The sequence below is a fragment of the Mucor mucedo genome (assembly GCF_025094135.1).
Source record: "Mucor mucedo strain NRRL 3635 chromosome Unknown EV154scaffold_52, whole genome shotgun sequence".
Taxonomy (NCBI): domain Eukaryota; kingdom Fungi; phylum Mucoromycota; class Mucoromycetes; order Mucorales; family Mucoraceae; genus Mucor; species Mucor mucedo.
This window is the reverse complement of record NW_026252336.1, coordinates 1-27,453: the sequence shown is the minus strand read 5'-3', so window position 1 is coordinate 27,453 and position 27,453 is coordinate 1. Positions and strand designations below refer to the sequence as shown.

General features: G+C 36.6%; 9 protein-coding genes across 9 annotated transcripts; 4 read left to right on the top strand and 5 right to left on the bottom strand.

Annotated features, from left to right (window-relative positions):
* The first annotated feature begins 2,273 nt into the window (after positions 1 to 2,273).
* On the top strand, positions 2,274 to 3,717 carry EV154DRAFT_244356 (uncharacterized protein). The gene is made up of 3 exons (XM_051594570.1): positions 2,274 to 2,618; positions 2,680 to 2,702; positions 2,755 to 3,717. The coding sequence occupies exons 1-3, from the start codon at positions 2,350 to 2,352 to the stop codon at positions 3,405 to 3,407; spliced, it is 945 nt and encodes a 314-aa protein (XP_051457069.1). The 5' UTR covers positions 2,274 to 2,349; the 3' UTR covers positions 3,408 to 3,717.
* A 310-nt stretch (positions 3,718 to 4,027) lies between these two features.
* Positions 4,028 to 4,611, bottom strand: EV154DRAFT_481915 (uncharacterized protein; the record flags this gene model as incomplete). The annotated part of the gene is made up of 3 exons (XM_051598442.1): positions 4,028 to 4,228; positions 4,422 to 4,491; positions 4,529 to 4,611. 3 exons carry the CDS (start codon positions 4,609 to 4,611, stop codon positions 4,028 to 4,030), a joined length of 354 nt encoding a protein of 117 aa, XP_051457068.1.
* Positions 4,612 to 5,334: 723 nt separating this feature from the next.
* EV154DRAFT_510554 (uncharacterized protein) lies at positions 5,335 to 6,949 on the top strand. Its single transcript, XM_051601711.1, has one exon. The coding sequence runs from the start codon at positions 5,474 to 5,476 to the stop codon at positions 6,662 to 6,664; it is 1,191 nt and encodes a 396-aa protein (XP_051457067.1). The 5' UTR covers positions 5,335 to 5,473; the 3' UTR covers positions 6,665 to 6,949.
* Positions 6,950 to 7,963: 1,014 nt separating this feature from the next.
* Positions 7,964 to 9,956, top strand: EV154DRAFT_444094 (phosphoribosylaminoimidazole carboxylase). Its single transcript, XM_051597046.1, has 4 exons — positions 7,964 to 8,028; positions 8,096 to 9,543; positions 9,609 to 9,776; positions 9,844 to 9,956. Exons 1-4 carry the CDS (start codon positions 7,998 to 8,000, stop codon positions 9,859 to 9,861), a joined length of 1,665 nt encoding a protein of 554 aa, XP_051457066.1. The 5' UTR covers positions 7,964 to 7,997; the 3' UTR covers positions 9,862 to 9,956.
* On the bottom strand, positions 9,913 to 11,503 carry EV154DRAFT_510550 (Pre-mRNA cleavage complex II protein Clp1-domain-containing protein). The gene is made up of 3 exons (XM_051601710.1): positions 11,411 to 11,503; positions 10,899 to 11,339; positions 9,913 to 10,831 (listed from the first exon to the last, which is right to left on the bottom strand). Exons 1-3 carry the CDS (start codon positions 11,420 to 11,422, stop codon positions 9,971 to 9,973), a joined length of 1,314 nt encoding a protein of 437 aa, XP_051457065.1. The 5' UTR covers positions 11,423 to 11,503; the 3' UTR covers positions 9,913 to 9,970.
* Positions 11,504 to 11,802: 299 nt separating this feature from the next.
* EV154DRAFT_421673 (triose-phosphate transporter family-domain-containing protein) lies at positions 11,803 to 12,979 on the bottom strand (the record flags this gene model as incomplete). The annotated part of the gene is made up of 5 exons (XM_051596044.1): positions 11,803 to 11,921; positions 11,983 to 12,349; positions 12,430 to 12,534; positions 12,607 to 12,625; positions 12,693 to 12,979. The coding sequence occupies 5 exons, from the start codon at positions 12,977 to 12,979 to the stop codon at positions 11,803 to 11,805; spliced, it is 897 nt and encodes a 298-aa protein (XP_051457064.1).
* Positions 12,980 to 13,429: 450 nt separating this feature from the next.
* EV154DRAFT_421657 (ankyrin repeat-containing domain protein) lies at positions 13,430 to 15,087 on the bottom strand (the record flags this gene model as incomplete). The annotated part of the gene is made up of 3 exons (XM_051596043.1): positions 13,430 to 14,535; positions 14,638 to 14,845; positions 14,902 to 15,087. 3 exons carry the CDS (start codon positions 15,085 to 15,087, stop codon positions 13,430 to 13,432), a joined length of 1,500 nt encoding a protein of 499 aa, XP_051457063.1.
* Positions 15,088 to 17,492: 2,405 nt separating this feature from the next.
* Positions 17,493 to 18,526, top strand: EV154DRAFT_552062 (uncharacterized protein; the record flags this gene model as incomplete). The annotated part of the gene is made up of 4 exons (XM_051605028.1): positions 17,493 to 17,644; positions 17,694 to 17,759; positions 18,105 to 18,173; positions 18,378 to 18,526. Exons 1-4 carry the CDS (start codon positions 17,623 to 17,625, stop codon positions 18,524 to 18,526), a joined length of 306 nt encoding a protein of 101 aa, XP_051457062.1. The 5' UTR covers positions 17,493 to 17,622.
* A 5,795-nt stretch (positions 18,527 to 24,321) lies between these two features.
* On the bottom strand, positions 24,322 to 26,517 carry EV154DRAFT_589811 (uncharacterized protein; the record flags this gene model as incomplete). Its single annotated transcript, XM_051606857.1, has 1 exon — positions 24,322 to 26,517. One exon carries the CDS (start codon positions 26,515 to 26,517, stop codon positions 24,322 to 24,324), a length of 2,196 nt encoding a protein of 731 aa, XP_051457061.1.
* Between the last annotated feature and the right edge of the window lie 936 nt (positions 26,518 to 27,453).

The window sequence follows — 27,453 nt, the reverse complement described above, 5'->3', positions numbered from 1 at the left end:
CGCTCATCTCATCAGCTTGGTATTGCACGCATTCCTTTTTGCTTTATTTTGTTTCATGTAGACAAATAGAGATTCTGGGTGCTTTTGTAAGACTTGAAACTCTCTCTGTCTGTCTCTCTGCAGACAAGTGCTTTTTTTTCGAGCTTAAAACTAACTACCTGCGCATGGAAGGTATTCTTCTATGTAAACAAAACCATAAAAAAAGAGTAAATGCACACTGGGGGAAGTAGCATTTTCAATTGCAATAAGGACATCAAAATTTAAAATTTTTATTAATCAGCAACAGTTAACATGGTGGCGCTGTAATAAAAGAGGAGAAATTTAAGGTTTTTTTTTTAAAGGTGTGTACACAAGAGGAGGCGTTTATTATTGTGGAAGTTAAACGCCTGTTTTTAATATTTTAATGTCTTACAAATATTGTATCATAAAACCGTCATTTACAAATGTATGATTGCATGTGGCTTTTTTTCTTCTTCTTCATTTTCGTTTCTGATTTATCATTCCTAATAGCTCCCAATGATTGATAATACGAAATAGAAGAGAGCAATTTTCCACTGTTCAATCCCTCTCTCTTTTTCATTGATGCTCAGGCATGCAAACTAGACGGGGGCGTTTTCCCTCCAAAAACATAAACAACACATCGAGTTTCATGTATAGTAAGATCCGTTTTTAGCTGTATGTCGGATATACTTTTTTCTGCAAGTGTGTTAAACACAAGCTACCGTGCCCTCACGAACTATTAATAAATCAGCAGTCTAGCCCATTATTTGAAGGGTATCATAAAATTAATTTATGTAAAAAAAAAAAATGGTTTTCCAGTTTCTGCGGATCTATATTGGCTGTGGCTAGTCTTTGCTACATGATAAGGACTACTTTAAATTACATAATTACTATCATGATCTTGGTCATGAATATCATAAAAAAAATCACGTATATATATCGTCTTATTAGAAACTTCAATATCTATGTAGAAGATAGTAGCTGTTTCTTAGGTTTCTTCCTCCGGAATCGAGACCAAAGTTCTTGTGACCCATTGTAGGCATTGTGAGCCTCTTATATTACTAGTAAGTATGGAAAGCGTCTATCAAAATGCGGTCTGATATTGTAGACCTGTTTTGCGACAAAAAGAGCAACGTGTGCTTTCTGACAATGTGAGCATTTTTAAGAATCTACCAGCAGATGGCAATCCTCTCGCGGTCAAGACTGAGTCACAACTACAGTGCATATTGTCTAATATATGGAGCGTCTTGATACGATAGAAAAATGATCATTTGTTAATTAACTTACACCTAAACAGAGCTTTGTGAAACATGTTTCTATGTTGCTAATGAAATCTCCCCGCTCCATGCACATATTACGAGATTGAATCGTGACATCCTTTTAAAAAAAAATCTCCTTATAATTTTCTTTTGTTAAAAGCATACTCCATGTGGGGTTGAATATTCACTTTTAGGTCATTCAAATGAAACTTTTTGTTGTCAATGACCTTGAAGTAGTTCTTCCCCACGCCTCTCTCTCTCTCTCTTTCTTTTTAGGACATCATGAGATATGCTCAAGATTTTCGTAATGTGTACTTCATAAAGTCATCAGGTCGTGTAACACCTTTTTTTGAAAGAAAAATGGTACTACCAGTCCTTTTTTTTTTTAACTGTGCAATTATTTTTTCTTCATATGCCATCAACATGTCTTATTAAAATATTTATATAACAAAAAAAAAAGCGTCCCACAAAATTGGATAAGCCCAGCTATGTGTGCATAGCTTAAAACAATATTAAAAATGGCATTTTAGGAAAATAACCGCCCTTTTTTTTTTTATATCTAATACGCCTTCCTCCTTTAAGATTCCGCGTTGGCGTTTTAAAAAGACTGTTTTGGATACATACGTTTTAGTTCTCGGAGAAAGGTAAACATGTAATCCATTGTGTTCCGCGCATTCATACTGTGAGAGAAATAAGAACGCATGACACCTTTTTCTTTATGTCTGCGTTACCATGGTTTTTTTTTGTCAACAAAAACTCCGACCTTTCTATAACAAAAAAGCAAGGAGAAATAATACAGAAAACAACTATTTGGGTAAAAAGTAAAAATCAATCGATGAACTACATGAAAAAGTTTATGTACGTGTAACTAGGTCTGTGTGTGTATTATATACAAAAAAAAAAAAAAAGCCGTGGGTATGTCAGAAGGTCGCGATTTTGTTTTGGTCTAAACAAGTGTTTCGAAAAATATAAAAAAGATATAAAAGGGCCAAAGGGGAAAATCACACTTTTTTTTTTTTTTTTTTTTTTTGGTTTTTCTGTCTGCCTTTTTTTTATTATTATTAACTATTTATTCCCCTACTCCCAAAAAATGAAAGCTTGCGTTAGTGTTGATTATTTATCGCATGAATGGTCATGTAGTGATTTAATCCAAGCACATCGAGAACTTCGTCGGCAGAAATCCAAAACGGCATTTGCTATGATGAACAAACCACTGACACGGAAAGAACAGAAAAAATTCTCCATGGAAACCGTTCGACAAGTTCGATACCAAAATGCAATCTGGAGAGAAATGGCACGATCCTGCACAAACAATCTCAGTGGCTCCAATCCAATGATACATCCATCAGCCGTGAATTGGTATGCATTCAGTTTCTAATATGTATGTGCATGTGTCTAATTATAGTCTATGTATTCTTAGGCAAAAAGAGTCTGATATTACATGTAATGTAGTTTATTACTTTAGAGGGACGTGTGAGACTAACTCAATCTATAGGGCTCTACGGACCTTTGTATATGCCACCTGAATCATCATCTGATTTAAATACCCATCCATCATTATCATTTTTATCACCCACCCTCATTCCACCTTGTACAAAGAAACCACTCTCACTCAAACCCGTCTTAAAAAAGCGTGCACCCACCAGCGTCATGCTGCAAAGAGACTATTGGATCACCAACGATCGTTATTGGTCGAAATGTGTTTCCGAATCAGGCAAACAAAGTGTACGATTTAATCCCAATATCACCCAAGTGAAATACCTACCAGAAACTCCCGTCAAGGAATCCTTGCATAAATCCTCATACTTTGATCTCGATTCAGATAACGAAGAAGAGGACGAAGATGAAGATGAAGAGATATGGAAGGTGTTACTTCAGGTGGGTTCCTATCTCAAGAGCGTCTTATTCATATCCCTCTTTGGACCTCCACAGAAAAAGAAGGAGCAAGAGGCACAAATGGTGAAGACAGTACCGCCCAAAAATAATATGAAAGTGCTTGTGCAATTATGTGCTTCTGCAATGTCATTTACCGCCTGGATCATGTACGGATCATTTTCTACGCTTCTGAATCGTACCCCTTTTGCATCCATTCGACAAACAACAACAAAAAAGACGTCCTTGTCCGATCGAAGAGTCATTGCTGTCTAATCACTTGTGAATACCCTTTATATATATATAAAAAAATCGTGTGAAATAGATTTCATCCTTCCCCTCCTTTTCTATAATGTATACATTTTAATATCCTATAAATCATTTTTTTTTTCATATCTATATATTTTATCTATCCGTGCTTATCAAGGGAGGAAGATGTAATTAAAATTATTACATGCAGTGGGAAAAAAAAAAGTTACGCAAGTTTATCTTCAAGGGGGTTATGATAACCCTAATTTAGGGTGCGAACGATAAATCTTGTCACTTTGGGAAATTTAAATTTCTGTAACTGAAAAAGAAATCTTGTCCGTTTGAATTGAAAGAAATGTCACAATAAGTTGAATCGAGTTGATCTAAGAATAATATGTATTTTTGACTTCAAAACGCTTAGAATGGCGTTTTACTATAACACTGAATGATTTGTCGTCTAGAGTGACAGATAAAGTTGTATAGATTTTCAAAGTTATGGCATTACCTGCCTTAATAAACAGTTTGTGGCGTTTCAATTTTCCTCTTGTTGGTTGTCTAAAACTGTTCAATCGGGTTTAATTCAGGCGAATATGGAGGTAGACGTATCAGCTTATTTTCACAGCTTTTTTAGCGCAATTATCTATCACCTAGTACTGGGGATGCAAGACACAAAGCAGAACATTCATGAATTTGATCAAGTGTGTAGCTGTCGTACCTTTTGACATCGGTTCTGAACTATCTTGTTCGTTGCTCTCGTTATTATCATCTACATACTCTGTTGCTGGTTCTTCTATAAAAAATTCATCTGTGGTATACTTTTTGTCCTTTGCTACTTTTCTATTTTTTGGCTGTAGATACCTTCTTGTTACTTTGAAGCTATTGTTGATTTAACCAATAATGAGAATATTCATCAAATAAAGTCGGTAGCTCTTCTTCACTTGTTAAGCTTTCTTTGATGCGCTCCCAAAAATATTCTACACGATTTAAATTATTACTTTGAAAGAGAGAATCGATTCTAATTAATCCGTACATCTCTCTTACTGTTGACTCAAAGCTTGGAAAAGATACTTGACCACGTTGAAAATACTTATATATACCATCTACTGTGTGTCTAATTTCAACGAATTGAGAAAAAAAAATGAGTTTACCTTATTAAACAAGGTGTAATTAGGCGGTTAGAAAAGTTACAAGGTGTAAGCAAAATATATCTTTTACCATTGGAGGTTGGCATAGCAAAGGGATTTTCTTTTCTTTAATAGCCTCGTAAGCAAAAAATAAAAAAAAGATGATGTAGCTATCTGTGTGATCAAGAAATATTCCAATGAACTTTGCTTACAGATTGCCATTTTTCTATCGTTTTAGATATGCTCTCACTCAATATATATTGTCAATGGTGACACATCTTTTACCATCATAATATGCGAAACGGAACTGTGTTTGAAAAAAAAAAAAAGAAAGTTAGGAGACACTAATTTTGTGCTAGATCACTTACAGTCGATCTTCAACAGCTAGTTTGGTATCCCAACTTCTTTGGTTTCAATTTTCTTTGGCTTTGAAGTTCACTGATGTCAAGAATAGATTTTTATTTTATTTTTTATTTGCAGATGTTTACTTTTAACTTCAGATTCGTTTTCTTTGAGAAAATAGCTATACTTAAATATTTTGACTGATTTTTATCGGAAATGTCTAAACCTCCGTTTCTTTTTTTTTAAACGTATTCTTTTATACCGCTTACAGTGTCCAATCCTAATTCATCTTAGCACGCTAAACTTAATTTTTTATGAACATCAACCCTAAACATTTGAGGGGTTTCGTCTCGTAAGAATTGACGTGAACACAAGGGAAGCATAATTCACAATGGAAGTTTAGGGTGCGACAATGATAAGTAATCTTTTGGAACAGCGCCCCTAGCTGTAGATCAAGGGAAAGATTGTCAAAAGGGAAAGGGTAGAACTATTTAAGCGGGTTATTGTGACTTTATATTTTCCACCCCTTTATCAAGTTTTTTTTTTTTCTTCTTCTTTTGCTTCTCTTTTCTATACATTTGGGTAAAAAAAAAAAAAAAAAGATTTTTTTTTATTACAGAGGAGAATATGAAAACTAGCAAATTTATATTTTCACCAAATGAACAGAATGTAAATAAGAATCATGCGACAACCCAACAACAAAAGAAGAGTGACGGTTCCCAATCGACAAATAAAATCATTTTGGATTATTTACTCTATCTTTCGATTCAATCCAGATTAAAACAAGCGCGTGTCGAATTATTAGAATTATCTTTACCCATACTACAACAAGACGATAGTATTCAAGAACGACAACAACGTTGGATTGAAACCGCATCCAAAGCCGAACAAGATAAAAACGCTGTCGAATCCATTGTGGCCGGTATCTTGTCTAGTCATTGCAACAAGACGCCTTCGTTTAAAATAGACTGTCATTTCGAACAACGTTTACATTTATGTCAACTCACCAACCTCGTATTCGGAAGATTCGATGCTTTATCCACCGGCCAACATGTGATTGCTCATTCCTCCTCTCGTCGCAGAAGACATGAATCTCATATGGCCGTTGTCATCGAAACAGACATACATGATGAACCCTGCGATATCAAAAGACGTCAACGTATTTTTTCAAAACCCATCTTACCTCCTTATTGCAGAAGACATCGGGTCCAGAGTTGCTATGGTTGTCGCTCACCTTATTTAAAAACAAAACCTGACAATGCTCTACTCATGGGTCACCTTCATAAACTAGAAGAAGATGAAACCCACCACGACGATTCACAGTCCTTCAGAACCTTAGACCTGGCTTCTATTTCACCTCCTACTCCACCTGCAGGACTCATTGAGGCCATCCCCACTTTCCTCAGGACAAGTGCCGATATGTTAAGACGCGCATTGGAATCAGAGGAAGCCCACGATGGAAAGCCCATGATGTTTGCCGGTCAAAAGGTCATGGGTGGAGGCATGCCTCCTCGATGGTATGATCTCTTTTTAGAACTCTTGACTCAGGCTGCCATCGAAAGTTACCTGTGTGACACACAAGCTGGCTTAGAACCCATTTTCGAAATATTCTCCTATGGCGATGTGGAAGATGAGGATCATGTCGACGATGAGGTCTCTGAGGATGAGGATGAGGAAGAAGAAGAACATGCAGAAGAACTTGAGTTGGATGAATGGGGTATTCGTGCTGCAGACCACCACCTTTTATTCCCCAAGACACGTACCATGTACCTCTTTAAAACCCAAGTGCGAGAACGAGAGAAAGATGTATGTGTTTGACTTGATTTGTATTTGTTATAATATAAAAGATTAACCTTTTATGTAATCTCCTAGTTTCTTGTGGTGGAAGGCGTGGACTTGGACACACACTTTAAGAAATTAGCACAACGGTTTCCTCTTGAGACGTTTGAAAAGAGTATGGGTGACTTTATCCAAATGATTTTAGATTCAATGGATGTCCCTGCCCTGGACAAGGTAAAAAAAAAAAAAAAATGTACCTTTTTTCTTATCTTATTGTTCAAACCTTAATCCCCACTTTTATTTATAAAAAAAAAGCAGACGGTAGAAAAGGAGACGGAACATCAATTATCCTCGGGCCCTTCCGTGTACAAATATCCTTGTGATGGCTCACTTCTCATGCCTGAAATACCGGATGACGAGGATAATAAGCTTCTCTCAAAGAAGAGAGAAGTTTCTCCTTCACCTGATGAACAAGATCACAAGCGTCTTAAACAATGAAATAATAATAAAATCACTCATCTATTTGCATCATCATCCCCCCCTATCTTTTTTTTTTTATGTACGTGTGTGTGTGTGAAAATTAAAAAAAAGATAGGTATTTCATTTTAATAAAAAAAAAAAAAAAGTGCTCCGGTTCTTGCCATTTTTTCCCCTTGTGTATCACTTGTGTCAATAACTATTTGATTTCTTGTGTTCTCTTCTGAATCAAATAAGACACGTGGAGTGCTCCATTTTTCTTTTTTTTTTTCTAGTCTAAATGGGATATATCAGATTGTGGTTGCGTCTTGACTTGTTTGAATTCATGTTTTTTTTTTTTTTTTTTTTTTACAGCAAGGGCCTCTTCTCCCTTTTTTTTTTTAATTTAAGGAGATAATTTTTTTTTTATTTTGAGCGACTCTGCATCGCTTTTTGAGCAACTGCTTCCCCTTGGGCTGAGCACAGGAGAGAAAGAGAAAGAGAAAGATGACACCCGTGTTACCTCAGATCGTTAATGCCAAATCTACATAGCTCCCTTTTTTTTTTTGACTCATTTCAATACCCGTCGCGATCTTTTTTATTTATTTTCAGAACCCTCCTTTTTCCTACTGTATCCATGGAAACGCCCAGCTCTCATCAATCGTTTTTTATCTTGCTTCTTTGACTGCTTGGATAGAAAAGAAGAGAAAATAGGTATGCCGGAGGAAAAAAAAAAAAAAAAAGATAAATGAACGGATGAAAATCTTGATTTTTTTTTTCTTTCATGCTGAAGTGACTGTTAATCAGTGTGAGTAATGCCCTTTTTTATTTTTTTCAAATAAAGGGATAGACTCATAAATATCTACATCTCTTTTCTTTTTTCTCTGCACATATAAAAAAATAAACTAAATTAATTATGAATAATCAAAAAGTTGGTATCCTTGGTGGTAAGTAAAGATAGTATTTGGGATAACAAATAAAGAGAGACTGACAATAAGTATTTTTTTTTTTAAGGTGGTCAGTTGGGCCGTATGATGATTGAAGCCGCATCACGTCTCAACCTATCTGTCACTATTCTTGATTCACCTACCGATTCTCCCGCTAAACAAATTGAATCCACCCAACAACATATTCAGGGAGCCTTTAACGATCCTGCCAAAATACGTGAATTAGCCTCCCAAGTGGATGTCTTGACTGTCGAGATTGAACACGTTGATGCCGACGTCTTGGCGGAACTCGAAACATCAAGCAAGATCCGTGTCTGTCCCTCTGCATTCACTGTAAAGACCATCCAAGACAAATACAACCAAAAGCAATACTTGGAATCCTTTGGCATTCCTGTTGCAGCTTATGTGGATACACCCGATGTAGAATCCGTGAAAAGAGCAGGAGAACAATTTGGTTACCCTTTCATGTTAAAATCAAAAACCATGGCCTATGATGGAAAAGGAAACTACGTGGTAGATTCTCCCCAAAAGGTAGAAGCTGCCGTCGCTGCTTTATCAAAGACCCCATTGTATGCAGAGAAATGGGCTCCCTTTGTCAAGGAATTAGCCGTCATGGTCGTCCGTCGTGCTAACGGTGAAGTCAGATCTTACCCTGTGGTAGAAACCATCCATAAGAACAGTATCTGTCATCTCGTCATTGCTCCCGCTCAAATCGACGGTGCTGTGGCTAAAAAAGCTCAATCCATTGCTGAAAATGCCATCAAGGCATTTACAGGTGCAGGTATCTTTGGTGTAGAAATGTTTGTGATGGAGAACGGCGAGATTCTCTTGAATGAAATTGCCCCACGTCCTCATAACTCTGGTCATTATACCATTGAAGCTTGTGACACCTCTCAATATGAAAACCATATGCGTGCTATTTTGGATATGCCCTTGGGTTCTACCGCCATGAAGGTCCCCGCTTCCATCATGGTCAATATCTTGGGATCAGACTCGGATATGCAAGCATGCTATAAACCTTGTCAAGAAGCCTTGACCGTTGAAGGTGCCACCATTCATTTATACGGTAAGAAAGAATGCAGAGCTGGTCGCAAAATGGGTCATATCACTTTGGTAGGTGAATCCATGATGCAAGTCCAACGCAATTTAGCTCCTATTCTTCAAGCCATCGAACCTGATATTCAACGCTCTCTCAACTTACGTCCACTCGTTGGTATGATCATGGGCTCAGATTCTGATTTACCTGTCATGAAGGTCGGTGCACTAATCCTGAAAGACTTTGGCATTCCCTTTGAATTATCCATTGTCTCGGCTCATCGCACTCCTTTGCGTATGGTCGAATACGCTAAATCCGCCGCAGAACGTGGATTAATGGCTATTATTGCTGGTGCAGGTGGAGCGGCTCATTTACCAGGTATGGTGGCAGCCATGACACCTCTTCCCGTCATTGGTGTGCCTGTCAAGGGTAGCTCCTTGGACGGTGTGGATTCTCTTTACAGCATTGTGCAAATGCCCGTAAGTTTTTATTTTTTTATTATTTCCATTCATCCGATGATTTTAACCTGTGTAAATATATATAGCGTGGTATTCCTGTGGCTACAGTAGCTGTGAATAATAGTACAAATGCTGCATTACTTGCTATTCGTATCTTGGGAGCTTCTATCCCCGGCATTCAAAAGCAAATGGCTGCTTATATGGAAAAGATGGAAGGCGAAGTATTGACCAAGGTTGAAAAGTTGGATCATGTTGTAAGTGAAGGGACAATTTAGTGAAATCTGCTACCACCAAAATTACTAATTGTTTTATGTGTTGTAGGGTTGGGAAAACTATTAAATGTTTTAGATCTCTCTCTAAAAAGAAAAAAATGTATAATAATAATAAGAATAAGAATAATAATAAAAAAAAAAGAGAAATTTATTCTATATGTACAATGAGGGTCTTTTTATGTTTCCATCCATTTAAAAGAGCCCATTAAGAGATGTTTCTTGGGCAATCTACCAGGTGAAGGAGAAAGAATGGTGACTTTTCTCTTTTCATCATCAACATCTGATACATAAATAAAACCCGCCACGTTATTTTCCAAAATCTTGTTTTCATGCTCGTTTTGATCTGCGTTCAAGATAGCCAAAATAGAATGCAAACACATGTCATAATTGTCTACTTTAACCACTTGAGTTTCATTTGAAGAACTATCCATGCCCAACGGTAACGCACTAGAGGGGGCAATCACATCACCCACTCTCCAGATCTTGATATCATCGTAATTCACAAGCATACTATAAGGCGATAATTCACATTTAGGTGTACCATAGAAATATTCATGAATCTTGGCTCGTTGTAAACGCGCCTTAAACTGTCGATCGCGTTCTACCACACCACCCGATTTTGAAAGTTTGACCACAGATACAGACTTGTTTTGGCCCAGGATACGGTTCATATCACTATACAATCGTTCATGACCCAACACAATCAACACATTCACCTGAAATTCTTCAATCACATGCTGAATAATGTCATAGCCTACATGATCAATCAATCCCGCTGTATCAATAATAAATCCAGATTCTCGGCATCCCTCATCCACCGCCATACGACTACGCGTCGCTTCCGCTAATTGAGAACACACCAGCTTGTACAGCTTCACATTCTCCGCTGGACTTTCAAACCCGTAATAATAAGCTAATGGCATCGTCGACGAGCCCATGGACGCCGCTGTCGTGGCGGAAGATCCAAATCCTTCTTCCACATCAATGATATGACTGATACATGTTGCTGTTACTGTCCCTGGCATCGTGATAGATCCCTTTTTTTTAAAAAAAAGCGTATTAATAAAAGAAAGAACATAAGAAGGGGATGTGACATGCTGTTACCTCTGTGGTATCCAAGGAGACATAAATAGGGCTACCGCCTTGTCTTAAAGCATAACTCACTAAAATCTTGCTGAGCGAGGTTTTACCTACATCATGGGGTCCAATGACCATGACACGAGGACCCATTTCGTGTTGATCGTGAGCGGTTTGTCGTAATCCTTCCAAGGCCAAATGGGTATTGAGATAACTGGTCATGGGAGTTTCGTTAGCGGTGTATTCGACAGAGAATGCGCCCTTGACCTCGAGTGTACACCCGTGCCAGGTATAGACAGCGGCCTTTCTGCCTGTAAAAGTGTAGACGACGCCCATGGCTAATTCTGTGCCAAAGATTTCTGCCGTGCCTTTCACGAGTTTTATGCTAACTTTGGTACTGAAGTCCACTTCGAAACGAAATTCATGGTCGGTGCCTAATACCACTTCACGCGTGGGTTCTAATCCCTCCTAAGACATTAAAGGGTTTTTCTTTTTAGGGTGGGATGGGGGTTTAATAGTGAAGCGGGTTTTCTTCTTACCTTTTCTTGCATGTGTTTAGAATGAGAAAGAAAGGCGGATATTCAAAATGGATGGACTGGTTTCAATAAAAGAAAAAAAAAAAAGATTTTTTTTTTTTTTTATTATTATTGGGGAGATAAAGGGGGAATCAATCTACTGAAATGGGAAGGGGGGGGGGGGGTTTATGTTTATGCATTTATTGTCTTTTTTTGTTTTTTTGTTTGTGTGTATTTTTATTTTTGTGTCTTGATATTGGCCAATTCATTATCGTCTTTATCGTTCACACCTAATAATGATTCACCACCCAAAAGCTTACTCTTTTTTCTATTTTCAGCCAACTGCACATTACTATAGAAATGAGTGTTAATATGTCAGTCAATAAATATAAAGCCGCTTTCCAGAAATCTTCTTTTTACCTGTACCAGGCACCACCGCCAAGAGTTAAGAGGATACCTAATCCGTTGGTAGCGGTGATACTGAGATCGAAAATAATGACCGCTAAAACAATCGAAAGAACCTGCTTTACATTGCCTAATCCAGTAAAAATTAGCACCAAAGATATTTTTAAAGTAATTAACTAAAATATTATTACCAGCAACCGTCATTGTCAATGCGGACGTCTTTTTGTTAGCAGTAAAACTGACGACATTCAAAAAGAAGGCAATGATACCATTCAACAAGAGAGCAAAAAAGACGTTCACGGTCAAGTTAGTACGATAATATTCTTGTACCAGAGCCATCTCTCCCGTAGCGTATGAATACAACATCGTTTGAATAAAGGCCAAGGGAGACATTCTAAGTAAGAGATCAAGAGGATGAAGCTTAAGTCTGCCCACTTGTACTCGGTTAGTTACCACCGTCTTAATAGCTGCTAACACTGTGCCCAACACTGTCAAGAAGAATCCCATGGCAGTATAATTATAATCTCCAAACGTAGCAAAAGCCACACCTGCAATCACCTAAATAAACCGTTGTCCCCTTTTTAGTTTCTCTCTCTCTCTCTTTCTTTCTTTCTACTGTATTTCATTCAATAACTTACGGGAATCAGAGAGGTGTACACCTTGCCCGAATACGACTTTTTCAGAAACATTACATTCAACATGACCGTAAACACTGGTGTCATGGCTCTTACCACTTGATGGAACTAATGTAAATAAAAACCCGGGAGGTCAGACATCTCTTACAAACAGAAAAAAAAAAAAAAAAAAAAACTTACAGGAACAGTAACAAGATTACTATTTAAAAAGAAAGGGTTAATTCTCCAAGATCTGTCATCCAAAAAAAAAAAAAAAAAAAACTTACAGTGAGACGTTACTGATGGCAATATTGATGGTGTACAAGACAGAAAACATGAGCATGACCATGTTTTCTCTCTCACCTAGCTTTGCAGGTTTAAATAACCCAAGCTTCCAGAACAGGTAGGAACCAATGGTACCACACAAGGTATGAATGGCCGTCAAGGCCCAAGGAAAAGGGAACTGGAACATGGCCATAATCACCTTATTATACAGTGTCAACCCCAAGTTTAAAAAAAAGTACATGGCTAACCACAGCATGGAGGATTCCAAACAAGATTGAGAAGGCGCCATCTTTTTTTTTTAAATTTTTCTTCAAATGTGTGTATAGAAAAAAAAAAAAAAAAGAAGAAAAAAAAAACATAAAAAAGAAAACAACAAAAAAAACATTTATAGTTCTAATCGGAGATCCAAAATAAATAAAAATAGCTTCATAAGAGATTGCGACAGCGATCACTTTTTACCGGTAAAAAAAACTCCTCCTCATATCACCCCAAAACCCGGTTTTTTTTAATTTTTTATTTTTTTACTGGGAGTGGATGGGACACTCTTTTCCCTTCGAAAACCAACTGTTGATACAGTGGCCATGATAGGAGCACATGCAGTTCAACCGAGTAATCGTATCGTTGCATTCGAATTCTTCAAAGCAAATCACGCACTCCTGGCCTATGAGTGTCGAAGTCTCTGTCAATCTATACACTGCCGTGGATTGTCAGTACAAAAAAAAAAAAAAAATACATATATCTATATATACATATACTTAAAAAATTCTTTTAAGGGGGGAAGGGGGGGGGTTGTCATACCAACAAAACGGATGCCAATATTAGAAGTAGCACCTTTATTAAAGCAAGCCTGTACATGTTGTTCCTGTTCTGCCGTAGATGGGTATTCTGACAGTTTCTTTGTACATACCGGACATTCCATCATGACACTACTACTGCGTTTCCTATTATTTTTAAAATGATGGACATCATACACGCATTGATCACATATACGTTGTGGTTGTAAAGAGAGGGTATCGGCATCTTGGTTGGGTATATGGGGGGATTGGAGGATATGATGAGGTGGTAAATACACACGTTGTAAAGAACATTTGTGACAAATAATCTGTCCGCATTTACGACAATGATGTCTTCGAACAATCAAATTAAACCATCGATGACATCGTCTGCAATCATCCACCTGTTCATTCTCTTCCCAAGCGCAGATCTGTTCTTGTAGCACAGGTCGAATATGTGTGGATCCTATAAACACTGCCGTTGTACTCACCAGTGTCAATTGTTGATCCTTACCATCTTCCGTCTCCTCCTCCTCCTCTTCTTCCTCTTCCTCATCTTCTTCTTCCTCTTCTTCATCCGTGTTGGATGCGATGGGTTGGATTGTAGATGGTTCCCTAGTAGACTTTTTCATGATGCGTTTCCAGTATCGTTTTCTCTTTTGCGGATGAACATGATGCCATCCACCCTCATCGTATTGAATCGTCGGGTTAGAATAATCTACCGTCCAATCTGTCAGCCAAAACCAACATGGGTTAGGTAATTCTACTCTAGATTTACTCAAGACCAGCCTCTCTTTCATGGACCAGACGGTATCTCCTGTTATCAAATCAAGGTCTTCCACAAGCATAACGGGCACTGTCACGTGCCTATCCAGATGATCGGCATGACCTAGATCATCCATCCATTTGGATTCAAAATGCTCAAGAAACCCACACAGAAAAGCTTCACCCGATGCAGCAGCTACATCATACGCGGTTTCTCCAAATTTATTCTTGATGAGTGGATTTGCATTATATTTAGATCCCAGTAATAGCAATACAATATCCAAATGTCCTTTCGCCGCTGCGTTCACTTTATTAAAAAAAAAAGGGGGGGAGGGGTGCGAGGACGCAATGTTTTAAAAGAAAGGAGTTAAAAAAGCAAGCAAATATATATACGTATATGTAGACTTACTGAGAGGTGTATGACCTTGCTCACTCGTAGCATTCACATTAACATTCAGATCCAATAAGAACTGGACCATGTCAAGATTACCACTGGAGCAAGCATTATGAAGAGCTGTCCAACCATCTCTGTCCTTATGCACAGGATTCGCCTTGGACTGTACCAAGCATTTCATGACGGGTAAATGGCCGGCATAAGCAGCTTTTAACAAGGCCGTCTATCAACTCAAAACTTATTACATGACTCCTTTTTTTTTCTCTCAACCACAACAACACAACTTGCCTCGCCTTCCTTGTCTACGGCATCAATATCCACATGCTGTGAGAGCAATTGCACTAGATTCGCATGGCCTTGAATCGCTGCTAAATGAATAGGTCGAAGACCGCTGGAACTATAAGGTAAATTGGGATCATTGCCACTCGATATTAGTTTCTGTACTTGGTTCAATGGGTCACTCATATGACGAAATGAAAAAAAGAAAGAAAGAAAGAAATATATATATATGAGAGGGGGAGGGGGTGCGTTTTTCTCTCCCAATATGAGGGCATCTCAGGAATAAAGGCCGGAGCTGGAAAACACAGGTTAAAAACAGCTGCTCGTGCATAAAAAGCAGTCGTCCTCTATGTCCCAAGGCAAGGGCATGAATAAATAGGTTACTCTAAATCCAAAGTCATTTATTTAAGAAAGTCTGTGATTTACAGTCGTTCCAAAGCCAAAAGGTGGTTTTGATTCATCCCCAAAAGGCAGTTTGATTTCACTTAAAAGGCGGTTTTTATTTTTTTTCAAAGGCAATATTAGAAAATACAGCGCGTCCACCCCCAAATTTTGCTTTTCGAAATATCAAATTCGCTTTTTACTCAGACTCATATTCGCCAAAGTTCGTTTTTGAAAATAGTCCAAATTCGCTTTTGCATAGCTCAAAGTTCGCTTTTGTTTTCAGTCAAATTTCGCTTCAATCAAAGTGAAGTTCTCACTTTTATTTAACAACTTAAATAGCCTAGAGGTCCTCAAAGCGATTTTTTTTTCAAGTTAATTCTAGCAACAAAAAGAAAAAGGTAATGGATTGGTGACGAATTGGTGACGCTAATAGAAAGGACCGATTTACTTATATATATATCGTATAGAATCACCTTGAATGTGGCTAAATTATAATGTTCGAGTGGTACTCTCATATTACCAGTGCAATCTTGTTACAGATTATAAATTGGGAATTATACTACGGGTCTCTTAGGGACAGCCAAATTTTCTTAGGGACAGACAGGGTGCGCGTAGTCGTAATGTTGAGATTATGATACTTTTATAGACATCAAGAGGTCAATATAACTTAACAACTTGGAATATATACACATTTATTACAACCAACATAGTTTAAACCAGTATATGTGTTTTACAGCTTACTTTCAGCTTCTGGTTTGGACTTTACCTTAATATTTCTGCGTAAGATCATGATCAAAGGAGCCCAAAGGCGAAAGAGTGATAGAATTGCCAAAATAAGTATAAATCGTTTAATATACATTTATTCGTAATTGTTACATTGTTTTTGATTGCATATCCTTGTTCCCAGGTCTACAGAACATCCAAATCACAGATCTTACGTTGCGACTACGTGCACTTTGGCTGTCCCTAAGGAAAATTTGGCTGTCCCTAAGAAAAGCGATTATATTATTATTGGTCGTTTTTGACTCTCATTAATCTGTTACTGAAGTATCAGCTAGTGAGAACTTTTCAGTTAATAATTCGGGCCAATCAATATAAGTAAGTATTGATTGACTTAAGACCATGTAATTCTAATTGCCATGTTTCAGAAGATAGAAACAAGCCACTGCCTATTCCTTACCAGATTCAATCTCCCAGATGTTTGATATAAAAAGCGTCCTCCCTTTTGCGACGACTTTCTCTCCATAATTTTAATAAAGGATTAATAGAGACTCATTTCTTATTACTTCTTTTTATTCTGTTTTATCTATTTTTTAATATCTCAAACATCACAATTGATAGAGTCTGAACTATCGGGATCTTGTTGATTCTACATTTTTATACTTTGTTATTGATAGTTATGTAACAAACCGCTAAAGAACCTTTTACTGTTATCCTTCTTCTGTGTGTTTGGTTGTCACTTTTGAAGCTCTCCCTTAACAAGCTTTTAGCACACCACATTCTCTTACACTGGTAAATTTTGAATCCCTTGTCATTCCCAAGTTTTTCCAGGCGCAATATCTTTTTTTTTTTTAAAAAAAAATAAGTAAAAAAATGGCAACTTGTTACCATTTGCTTCACAAGCGCAAAAAATCATTTTTTATACCGTAACCCATCAAATTCGGATCAATATTGCATCAATTTTTTGGCATATAGCAATCTAATTTTAACTTTGAGATAGTTTCTATAACATCTAAGCTACATATTGACGGTTCCAGAAATGATTTTGAAGCATTTTTGTTTTTTTATGATATTATGATCATTTGTATCAATCTTTTGCTCGAATCTTATTGGCTGGGGATATCGAGCAAATAAAAAAAATGGCAGTTATGTTGCCATTTAATTCACAGCTGCTGGTATGTCCGCCATAGTGGTATTCTCTTTTCCTCTCTCACTGTATTATTATGGAATCGCATTTATTTGTCTTATCCATATATTTTATCGTCTAAGATCACTTCAGAAATATTATCAATAAATAATACAACCAAGTTGAAAGCTAAACGTCTGGTGCTCACTATCACAATTGTTAAATAATAATAATTGTCCCTTTGTAAATCTAAATCCGTACTAGCGCTATATCAGAAGCATGAAAGGCTGTTTTAATTTTGTTCTATCAAACAAGATAGACAGTTTATAAGATAAAGAAAAAGGTAATTGTGAGACTGGGTAAATTGAATATCGTTTTATTATTGAATTAGAGGATGGTTTATATAGGAATTGACAAAGTCCTTTCGGTACTTGTCAATTAATAGAGCAGACTGAGAGAATGATTTATAATGTGAACATATTGCAGTAAGCATGTGTGGACCATGCGTGCATTGTAAGCTGTGGTATTATTTATAAGTTGTTTTTATCCTTTGTTAATACAGATGTTGCGTGTAAACCGCGTGTACGTGAGGTGACACAAAATAGCTATTTCGAGTTTCTTCGCCAAAGTAACTCACAGAATAGTGCTTGTATACACTTCAGGATATTTGTGTATACTACAAATTTCATGATTTATTTATTTATTTAAACGATTTGCTTATTTATTCTTAAGTGGAACCTACCCAAATACGACAACGTTTATTGAAATATTTTGTAATTAATTTTTTTTTTGAATATATGGATTCATGCTTTTGTGCCATCAAAAATGTTAAATTCTAGAATAGAACTTAGCCTTTGGCCGCAACATCGTTTATTTTTACAACGAAACTGTGACGTTTTGAGATAATTAGAATAGATAAAAACAGAAGAAAAAAGAATTAAAGAAATGAGTCTCTGTTAATCCTTTATTAAAGTTTTGGAGAGAAGGTCATCGCAAAAGGGAGGACGCTTTTTATATCAAAACATCTGGGAGATTGAATCTGGTAAAGAATAGGTAGTGACTTGTTTCTATCTTCTGAAACATGGCAATTAGAATTATATGGTCTCAAGTCAATCAATATTTTATCATATTGATTGGCCCGAATTATTAGGTGAAAATTTCTCATTTGCTGATACTTCAGTAACAGATTAAAGAGAGTCATAACAACCAATAATAATATAATCCCCAATATATAATCTGTAACAAGATTATACTGGTAATATGAGAGTACCACTCGAATATTATAATTTAACCATATTGAAGGTCATTCTATACGATCTTTATTGGAGGAAATACGACATAGCCCCCTACCAGAATAGAATTACCCTTCAAAGATATAGACAAACTACTAAATAACTTCAGCGGAAAAAAAATAAAAAAAAATTTAAAATAAAAAAATTCATGCCGATCAGGGATCAACAAGAAAAAAAAATTTTGGGGTAGTTGCTTATTTAGGACTAGTCACTCCGCGTTTGGAACGACGAACAGCACTGGAACTTGGACGCACACGTTTGTGTTGTAACGAAGCATCATCTTTATGAGCACGTTTACGATACGAACGTTTACCATTTTTGTTTGAAGGAGGAGTAGATGGTGCAGTATCAGCACTTTTATCGACATCATCGTCAGATAGAGTATCCAATACCGTAGAAATAGATCCAGGTGGATTCTTTTTCAGTACATCCAAAGCCGTGGGAGAATTTGTGATCACGTTAGACTTTTTGGGCTTATAAGGAATACCGATTTTTTTCCAGTATGTTCTTAAAGTGTCCGTAGCATTAAACTGATCTTGGTCAATCCATTCATCCCACTCGCTACTATAATTTTTCCAACGAACTAAATACTCACGCTTGGTGGGAGTACCTCGATGGTTAAGAATAGCTTCGACTTCGTAATTTTTAATTTCATTACCCTCATCATCTAACTCGATAACTTCTTCGTGAGAAATAAGTTTGAGTTCTCTTGATGTGTAATTACGGGGCACTAATGCTCCTGTATGATCACGTAATATATACGAGTTGCCACGGTTTTTTCGTACAACTGTATAAGGACCAGTATAGGAAGGCGCTAATTGACCAGCCTTAGTAGGTATCCTAATCATGACATGACTATCAGGAGGATATTCTACTAATTGATGCTTATTGTCAAATTTAGCTTTTTCAATTTCAATTTGGGCCATGGTTTTAGCTGTAATAGCAGGAAACACAATATCCGTCATGTAATCGATTCTTTTGATCAATTCTTCTTCAGACATAGGCTTACGTTGTTCAGGTGACACAGAAAGAGTTTTTCGGAATCCGTATGGCTCAATCATTTTTCTCGCAAACATGAGCGAAAAAGGTGTAGAGTTTAATCTCTTGGAAATACGATTATTTAACGCTAACTGAACAGCATTCAAATGTAAATCCCAATCATTACCGACACCTCGCGTTGCTTTAGCAAGTAGTCTTTTAACTGATTGAACGTAACGTTTACTGATACCATTTGCACTTGCATGCAGCGGCGTAATGAATCTATGATCAAAACCCATGGCGTCAGCGAGATCTTTCGCAAGACAATGTTTAAACTCCGCTCCGTTGTCTGTTTGTAACACAAGCGGGAATCCTATTATGGAAAATACCTCAACAAGCGCACGCAGAACAGTGGAACTTTTCTTATCAGGAAGGGCACGTAAAATGCAAAATCTAGTGGTTACGCACACAATTACCATAAAATAATTATTACCAGTAATTGAGGTTGTGTTTAATGGACCACCTAAATCGAGTGCATAATGATCGCCAGGGAGACAGCTATAAATAGGTCTCAAGGGATGATACCCACGTTTTTGTATGTTATGCTTTTGGCATTCCGTACATTTACGCACAAATTCAATACAAGCATCGATTAAATGTGGCCAATGGATCCCTTCACTATGAATTCGTTTTACCATTTGCTCAGCACCATAATGTCCTACTTTATTATGTGCATCATCTAAAAGACCTTGTCGTTCTTCTTCGGGAGCAATCAAGTAATCCGCATGGATACTTTTGTGATAATTGAGAAATAAAAAGGTAGAAAATAAAAGATAAAAATAAACAAGTAAAGAAATGAGACTCTTTAATCCTTTATTATAAGTTGGAGAGTTTGTCATGATAAAAATAGAGGTCCTTTTTATATTCAATTATTACTTCAAGATTTTTCCTGCGCAGATCGAATTGACTATTTACCCGCAAACTGGGAAATGGTAGAATTAGATTTAGAAATCAGTTACATATGAAACATAGCTTATTGTTATATACAAGGAGCTAGTTGACCCATATCCGGCACTTCTAGAGCATTATAGTTTATCCATTCAATGACAGGGTCCTTGATTGGATTACTAAAATAAATTTATGAGAAACTAGAAGATTCGGCAGCTACTCGACCAATCCAGGAACGATTATGAAATCTGATCTCAGTTTGACATATGAGGTAGCTGGTACTGTGTCGTACCAATAGGAATGTATTCGCAATATGGTACTTATAATACATAGGTTATATGTATTATAATTGAGTGACAAGATAAGAGTAATTATATTCGTGGAATTAGGCGTCAAATACGACAACTTTGTCCGCTTTGAACGTAAAACACTTGCTTAACAGCAAGATTATTTGTATTATCTACGTTATGGTTGTCCAACCCGGTTGTAACCTTATTAACATAAACGTTATTGTGTTCCTCGATGGAAACGGGATTGTCACAGCAAAGATCTTTATCCTTGTTAACTGATGACGATGAACTAGCTTCACGAAACAAGGTGCAATTACAAGCCACTGATTCCTGATTAAGAAGGTCGTTACTAAATTTAATACTATTTACGTTACGATTTTTCTTTGCAAGATTGATCTGGTTTGAAACTACACGATTACGACCATGAGACATGATACGTAACTGTTTCGGCTTAGGAAGGGAACCCTCACCGTCGTCTTCCTTTGGTGGATAGAGACGGGATAAAGCATCAGGCAAAACGTTATCAACACCTTTTAAATAAACTACCTTGAAGTCATAGTCTAGGATAATATCCAGCCATTTGATCATCATAGAATTAGAATGTTTTTGGGTGTGAAGGTATGAAAGAGCTTTGTGATCACTAAACAAGGTGAAGTGTGTACCCCATATGAATTTATGGAATTGCTTTAAAGCAAAGATACAACTTAAAAGTTCACGCATTGTACAAGAATAACGTTGTTCCGACCCGGACAGTTTACGAGAGAAGAATCCAATATGTTTTATGATAGTTTTTTCATTACCATCAGCAGTGGTGGTTTTATATTCCTGGAATAAACAACAACCAATGCCATAATCAGATGCATCTGTAGCAATACAGTAAGGGTGATCTAAATTGGGGTGACTCAATACCACGTCGGAAACTAAAAGTTCCTTCAGTGTACGGAAATGCATATCATGTATTGCAGTCCATTGGAAAGGTCGTCCTTTATTCTTTTGATCATGAGAACGAAGAAAATCAAGGGGAGCCATCAACATTGCAGCATTAGGAATGTGTTGTCGAAAATAATTGACAAACCCTAAAAATGACTGACATTGTTTAGACGTAGTTGGCCGAGGATATGTATCAAGATTAGTCAGTTTTCGAGTATCAATACGACGACCTCTTTCTGAAATAGAAAAACCAAGAAGATAAACCTCTGCTTTAGCAAAATGAGACTTACGAAAATTAACCCGCAGGTTAACTGACGTTAAGACTGTAAGAACATGTTTAACATGATGAAAGTGTGCTTCGACTGAACGAGACATAACACAAATGTCATCAACGAACGATCTGATATACGGAACATCCTTAAATAATGAAAGAATAACTGAACTAAACAGTTGACTAATCGTACTGACGCCGAAAGGGCTACCAGCATGCATGTATTTAAGGTTATCCGGACCGGTAAAACTTGTTTTAACCTGATCATCATAATTTACCCGAAATTGTGAAAATGCAGACTTTAAATCAATTGTACTGAATACAACACAGCCATCCATGGCAGTGGAAAATATATCATTGATCAAAGGTTGTGTTTCGTTAATAGTTAGAAGTGCTTTATTCAGCATTCTTGTATCAAGAACAACTCTGACATCGTCTTTCGTTAAAGTACTCAGATCGGAGGATACAGTACCAGATTCGTGGTTCTTTTTAATCCTGACTGTAATAGGAAGGTTCCACGCCGATGGAGTAGCTCTAACTACGATGCCATCTTTTACCCAATCATTAATTACTTCCATTACCAATGGACGCAACTTATAAGCAATAGGATACTGACGTATGTTAACCGAATAATCAACAGGGGTTGGTAAATGCAAAATGCTTTCAGGCAAATTACAGAATGAATTAGGATCAAGTTTCTTGTTAGCCTCAATATAAGGTTCTAAACTAGTGTGAAACGATAATTGCTCCTCTTCACTACCATAAGGAGTAACGTTGGGTGTATACGCCACATCAGAGATCGAATCATCAACTGACTTTGTAGTGTCCTTATATTTGTGTGCAACATTAACCAATTGGATCGACAATTTAGGCATGAGATCTGTTCCAACTAATATTTGGTTATGAGGCGAAGGCATTATCTTACTGTCGATCACATCGAACTTATGTGAGACAACATGTTCTACGCCGTCATAATCAATACTCAATGGCAACACAGACTGTTCACGAGGTATTTTAGTACCGTCGTACAAACATAAGTGTCCGTCAACTGCATGCACCCTGAAACTTTTTACCGGTCTAAACATATTTTGGACCGATACCGCCGGTATCGGTGCAATTTTTAGAAATTACAGATACCGGCGGTCTTTTTTAAAGATTGCACCGATACCGATTTTTAAAAAAAATGAAAATCACTGCAAAATCGAGTTTTGTAGTTTAATAAACATATATTACGATACCTATATAACTTATATGATTAAAAGAAAATTTATTAAGTTAATACGGTGACCGCAACAGGGGGTCAAAAAGTGTATCTTGTTCTTTACGCGTTTGGTGTTACACGATTAGGCTTTTTTTGTATCGTGCTTTCAATTGACTTACGCTTTTTTTTTTTTTTTTTTTTTTTTTTTTTTTTTTTTTTTTTTTTTTTTTTTTCACTTCTTCGCTAGTTTTAACGGACGAATAACTATCAAAACATATTCACTTTTTAAATGTCTCTATGACAAAGTATTGACATTTTTTTTTGTCACATATATATTACAAATAAAATGTTTATAGTATTAAAAGCCATGGGCTTTATGTCCAAATTTTTGCCACTCAATAAATAGCCGCAACACTTTTTATTGAAATCACCCTCCTTCTTAAATTTTTCTTTCTAGTTTCCCCATTTTTTCCATCTTGTAAAGAGACAAGTTATAGGAAACAAAAGAGTGGTCAAAGGGTCATTGAAAATACCTATCAAACGCACTGGAAGAGTACTCTATGTTTGTGTGTACCGTTCCTGTACGTAATATCTATTGAGTTTAAAAAATCATTATTTATAAATCTAATATTTTTTTTCTTTCTTTTTTTCCTTTTTTCTGTTTTCTTTTTGACAAATGACCATGAAATAGTATGTATAATAATCGATACCATAATTTAACATAAAATTAATCTTTAACAGTTATGTAACTCTGTTTGATGTAGTTTATGAATAATAAATATTGTGTTTGCGTTCATGGTAGATGAACTACATTCTTTTCGAGGTAAGATTTATCGCTATAGTCACCTTCATTCCTGTTATTAATATCAATATATGTCTATAGATTTACTGTACGTTTACTGCTTGTAAATTTAGACCCGGACGACCTGTTTCTTTATTAAGGTATGATGTGTTTTTTTATCTTTTTTATACTCGTTATTAACGTTAGTTCTTATTATAGGTAAGTACCGCCCAGACGCGTTTGTCTATAACAGTTGTAACTACTAGCTCAATAAGTTGGTATGGGCGGGTTAGTTTCGTCTTTCATCTGTAAAACCAATCTGTGCGTTTATTTATTCAAACATTTGTGGCTCTTTTTTTCTTTTTCTTTTTTTTTTCAATAAAATGTCTTTTTTTTATTCAATATATGATGTCTAAATTTTTGGGTTTACAAGGGTAGCAACTCGTGAACTGTATTATTATCCAATAGAATTATTTGCCAAAACCATCGCTTGTAATCATCAGTATCGGTCCAAAAATGCGACCGATTTCTTACAAAATCTGTCCAAAAATGCGACCGATTTTTTATATAATCGGTCCAATTTTTGGACCGTTACCGCCGGTCTAACTTTTTCATTTTTTTTTAAAAAATTGGACCGATAAAAAGTTTCACAGTGATGAAATTGGATATTATGATCAATAGCAAATTGCTTATCAATAATAGAAACTTGAGCACCTGTGTCTAAGGTACAATAAGTTTTTACAGAATTAATTATAATAGGGGTGATGGGTGAATAAGCCACACTCTCGGAATTAAATAAATCATCCGAGCCTTTTAAACTTTTTCCCTTATTAATAAATACATTTCTATCATTATTAATTTTTATGGCAAATATATTTTTATTAAAAGAATCAACTTCATCATTATCATTACAAATAAAGTCGTCCAAGCTTCTATAGGCGGCTTGGAAATCGTCTTCATCATCACCAAAGTTCTCTTCTTCATCAGTGTCATAGTTTTTAGTATTTCTAGAAACATCAGAGGAGTTAGAATTTGATTGATCGTTATTAAGTTGATTAGACAAAACGTTAACATTAGACGAAGCTAAGTTATTGTTATTGTCATGAATTGAATTATTATTTACCTTATACTGCTTCTTCTTTTCGGGACAGACTTCGGCGTGACCAACAGAAAAAGTAGCAACTCTGCAGTAAATACACTTCTTGGCTTTAAACAAGAAGTTCTTCTCCTCACTGTTCAGTACGTGGGATGGCTTCGAAACCAAATCGAGGCGGACCAAATCAAAGTTGATTTCCCTAGTAGGACCACTTGAAGAAGATGCAGGGGGAGCAGCAGCAGCAGAAGAAGAAGAGGAAGAAGGGCTTGACCAAGGGGGAGTGACACCAGCACCATTGACCGCTTTTCTCTTCTTTGACTTCTCAGAAGACGAACCAGACGAAGAATTAGCGTTACCTTTTTTTCTTTCGTCTTCCAAGCATTGTTCCAGTAAAGCCAATTTCCTTGTAATAGCTTGTCGTACGTTTTCAAAGTCAGAGTAGAAGTCGCAGAAAGCTTCATCATTACATGGGGCATGGATGCTTGTATCCTTGTGGGATAGGTTCATGTACTCGGACATGGCGTCGATTACCTTAGCCTTAAGTTTTTCATTCTTGAGGTTCCAGATAAAGCAAGCAGTGTACAAGTAATTATTCTTGGTCGAAACGTTACCGGTAATCTCCAAGATACCGAAGCTGAACATATAGGCGGCAAGATTTTCACTGTCCTTGATTGCACCATTTTCGAAAAGTTCTTCATTGTCTTTTTGAATACCTTTGTCGGAATAGATTACAAATCGTTCTTGTAAGATCTTGACAGCCGTAGTCCATGTAAGCTTCTTGTTAGCACTATGCTTGGGCTTGATAGCTTTGTTGAACCAAGCTCGATAGATAAAGTGCTTCTCCAAACAACCTTCCAAATGGACAAACCAGTGCTTCTGTACATCGACATTCGCATTCTTGTATACTCTCTCAAAAGAAATAACAAACGTTTCCAACAAATAGTCTTCATTACCATTCTCAATATGAGCAGCCTTGCGAGCCTTGGTGGGACGAACGTTAAAAGGAGGGAGGTCCTTGGGATTGATTGCGGTATGATCCAATTCCTTTCTTGACTTCTTGATTGTAAGCTTGTCGGTACGGGAGGTTACCTCGAGTAGATTGGTTTCTTCATTTCTCAAAGAAATCAACGAGGCACGATCATTAGCAGTTCTCTTGTGCAAATACTCTAAAGCAGTCGAGTTGGCGTCCAAATGTACCTTGTACTCCAAAGGATTAGTAGCAAGTTTGGCCATCAATTCAGTTCCAGCATTAGAAAGAATATCAATCGTGGCTGCATCCTCTTTAATTCGATTTTGCAACACAGCGATTCTGCCAGCGTAATCTGATCCTTCCGAAGAATCTACGACTGGGCTTACAGTTGAAGACGATGCTTCACCTTGATCAGTACGAGTGTTTTCGGGCGTACCCTCAACATCAACGTCCATACGATCGGAATCGTCACCTCCTCGGTGAACGACATCAGAATCAGAACCAGAGCCAGCTTCAGAACCAGAAGAACCACCGGAGCACTCGGACTCGGAAGAAGAAGAGTAGTTGACATCAAGTACAGGGGAACCTTGGGCAGCAGCGGGATGGTTGGCATTAACAGAAGAATTCATTTAAAAAAATGTGATGTTTTGAGATAATTAGAATAGATAAAAACAGAAGAAAAAGAATTAAAGAAATGAGTCTCTGTTAATCCTTTATTAAAGTTTTGGAGAGAAGGTCATCGCAAAAGGGAGGACGCTTTTTATATCAAAACATCTGGGAGATTGAATCTGGTAAAGAATAGGTAGTGGCTTGTTTCTATCTTCTGAAACATGGCAATTAGAATTATATGGTCTCAAGTCAATCAATATTTTATCATATTGATTGGCCCGAATTATTAGGTGAAAATTTCTCATTTGCTGATACTTCAGTAACAGATTAAAGAGAGTCATAACAACCAATAATAATATAATCCCCAATATATAATCTGTAACAAGATTATACTGGTAATATGAGAGTACCACTCGAATATTATAATTTAACCATATTGAAGGTCATTCTATACGATCTTTATTGGAGGAAATACGACAGAAACATCAATTTACTGTTAACCACAATCATCCAAGATAAAATCATCAAATTCAAGACTTTTATTCTGTTCTATTATAGTAAAAAGGTTGCGCCCAATATGATTTCATGTTCCCATGTAGAAAAAAGCTGCTCATAATTTACCCAATATTGACAATGAACTCTTTCCTGCTCCTTTTTTTCGCTTAACAGGCTGTTTTGAATTGAATTTTTGAGAAATTCGAGAGATAAAGCAACGAATTAAGAATAAAAATAAAGAAATTTGACGAAGTAAAATTATCAAACTGCAAAAATAAACTAAAGTCTTTATTATACAATAAATTGGGTTCTTGTGACGATCTGGCTTACTTCTAATAAAATCATCATCATAAAAATAACATCAGATACACTTACATCATACATTCTACACTAAAATATAAATATCTCAGCATCCATACTTGATAAAGAAAATACACTTCTTTAGTCTCTACACGTCTTTA

Bases quoted from the DNA above. Each gene is read 5' to 3' on its own strand.
- EV154DRAFT_244356 (XM_051594570.1), top strand. From the start codon at position 2,350: ATGAAAGCTTGCGTTAGTGTTGATTATTTATCGCATGAATGGTCATGT. The intron at 2,619-2,679 runs GTATGCATTCAG...ATGTATTCTTAG, and splicing joins CATCCATCAGCCGTGAATTG to GCAAAAAGAGTCTGATATTA. The intron at 2,703-2,754 runs GTAATGTAGTTT...CTCAATCTATAG, and splicing joins AAAAGAGTCTGATATTACAT to GGCTCTACGGACCTTTGTAT.
- EV154DRAFT_510554 (XM_051601711.1), top strand. From the start codon at position 5,474: ATGAAAACTAGCAAATTTATATTTTCACCAAATGAACAGAATGTAAAT.
- EV154DRAFT_444094 (XM_051597046.1), top strand. From the start codon at position 7,998: ATGAATAATCAAAAAGTTGGTATCCTTGGTG. The intron at 8,029-8,095 runs GTAAGTAAAGAT...TTTTTTTTTAAG, and splicing joins AAAAGTTGGTATCCTTGGTG to GTGGTCAGTTGGGCCGTATG. The intron at 9,544-9,608 runs GTAAGTTTTTAT...AAATATATATAG, and splicing joins ACAGCATTGTGCAAATGCCC to CGTGGTATTCCTGTGGCTAC.
- EV154DRAFT_510550 (XM_051601710.1), bottom strand. The intron at 10,832-10,898 runs GTAACAGCATGT...TTTAAAAAAAAG, and splicing joins TCTCCTTGGATACCACAGAG to GGATCTATCACGATGCCAGG.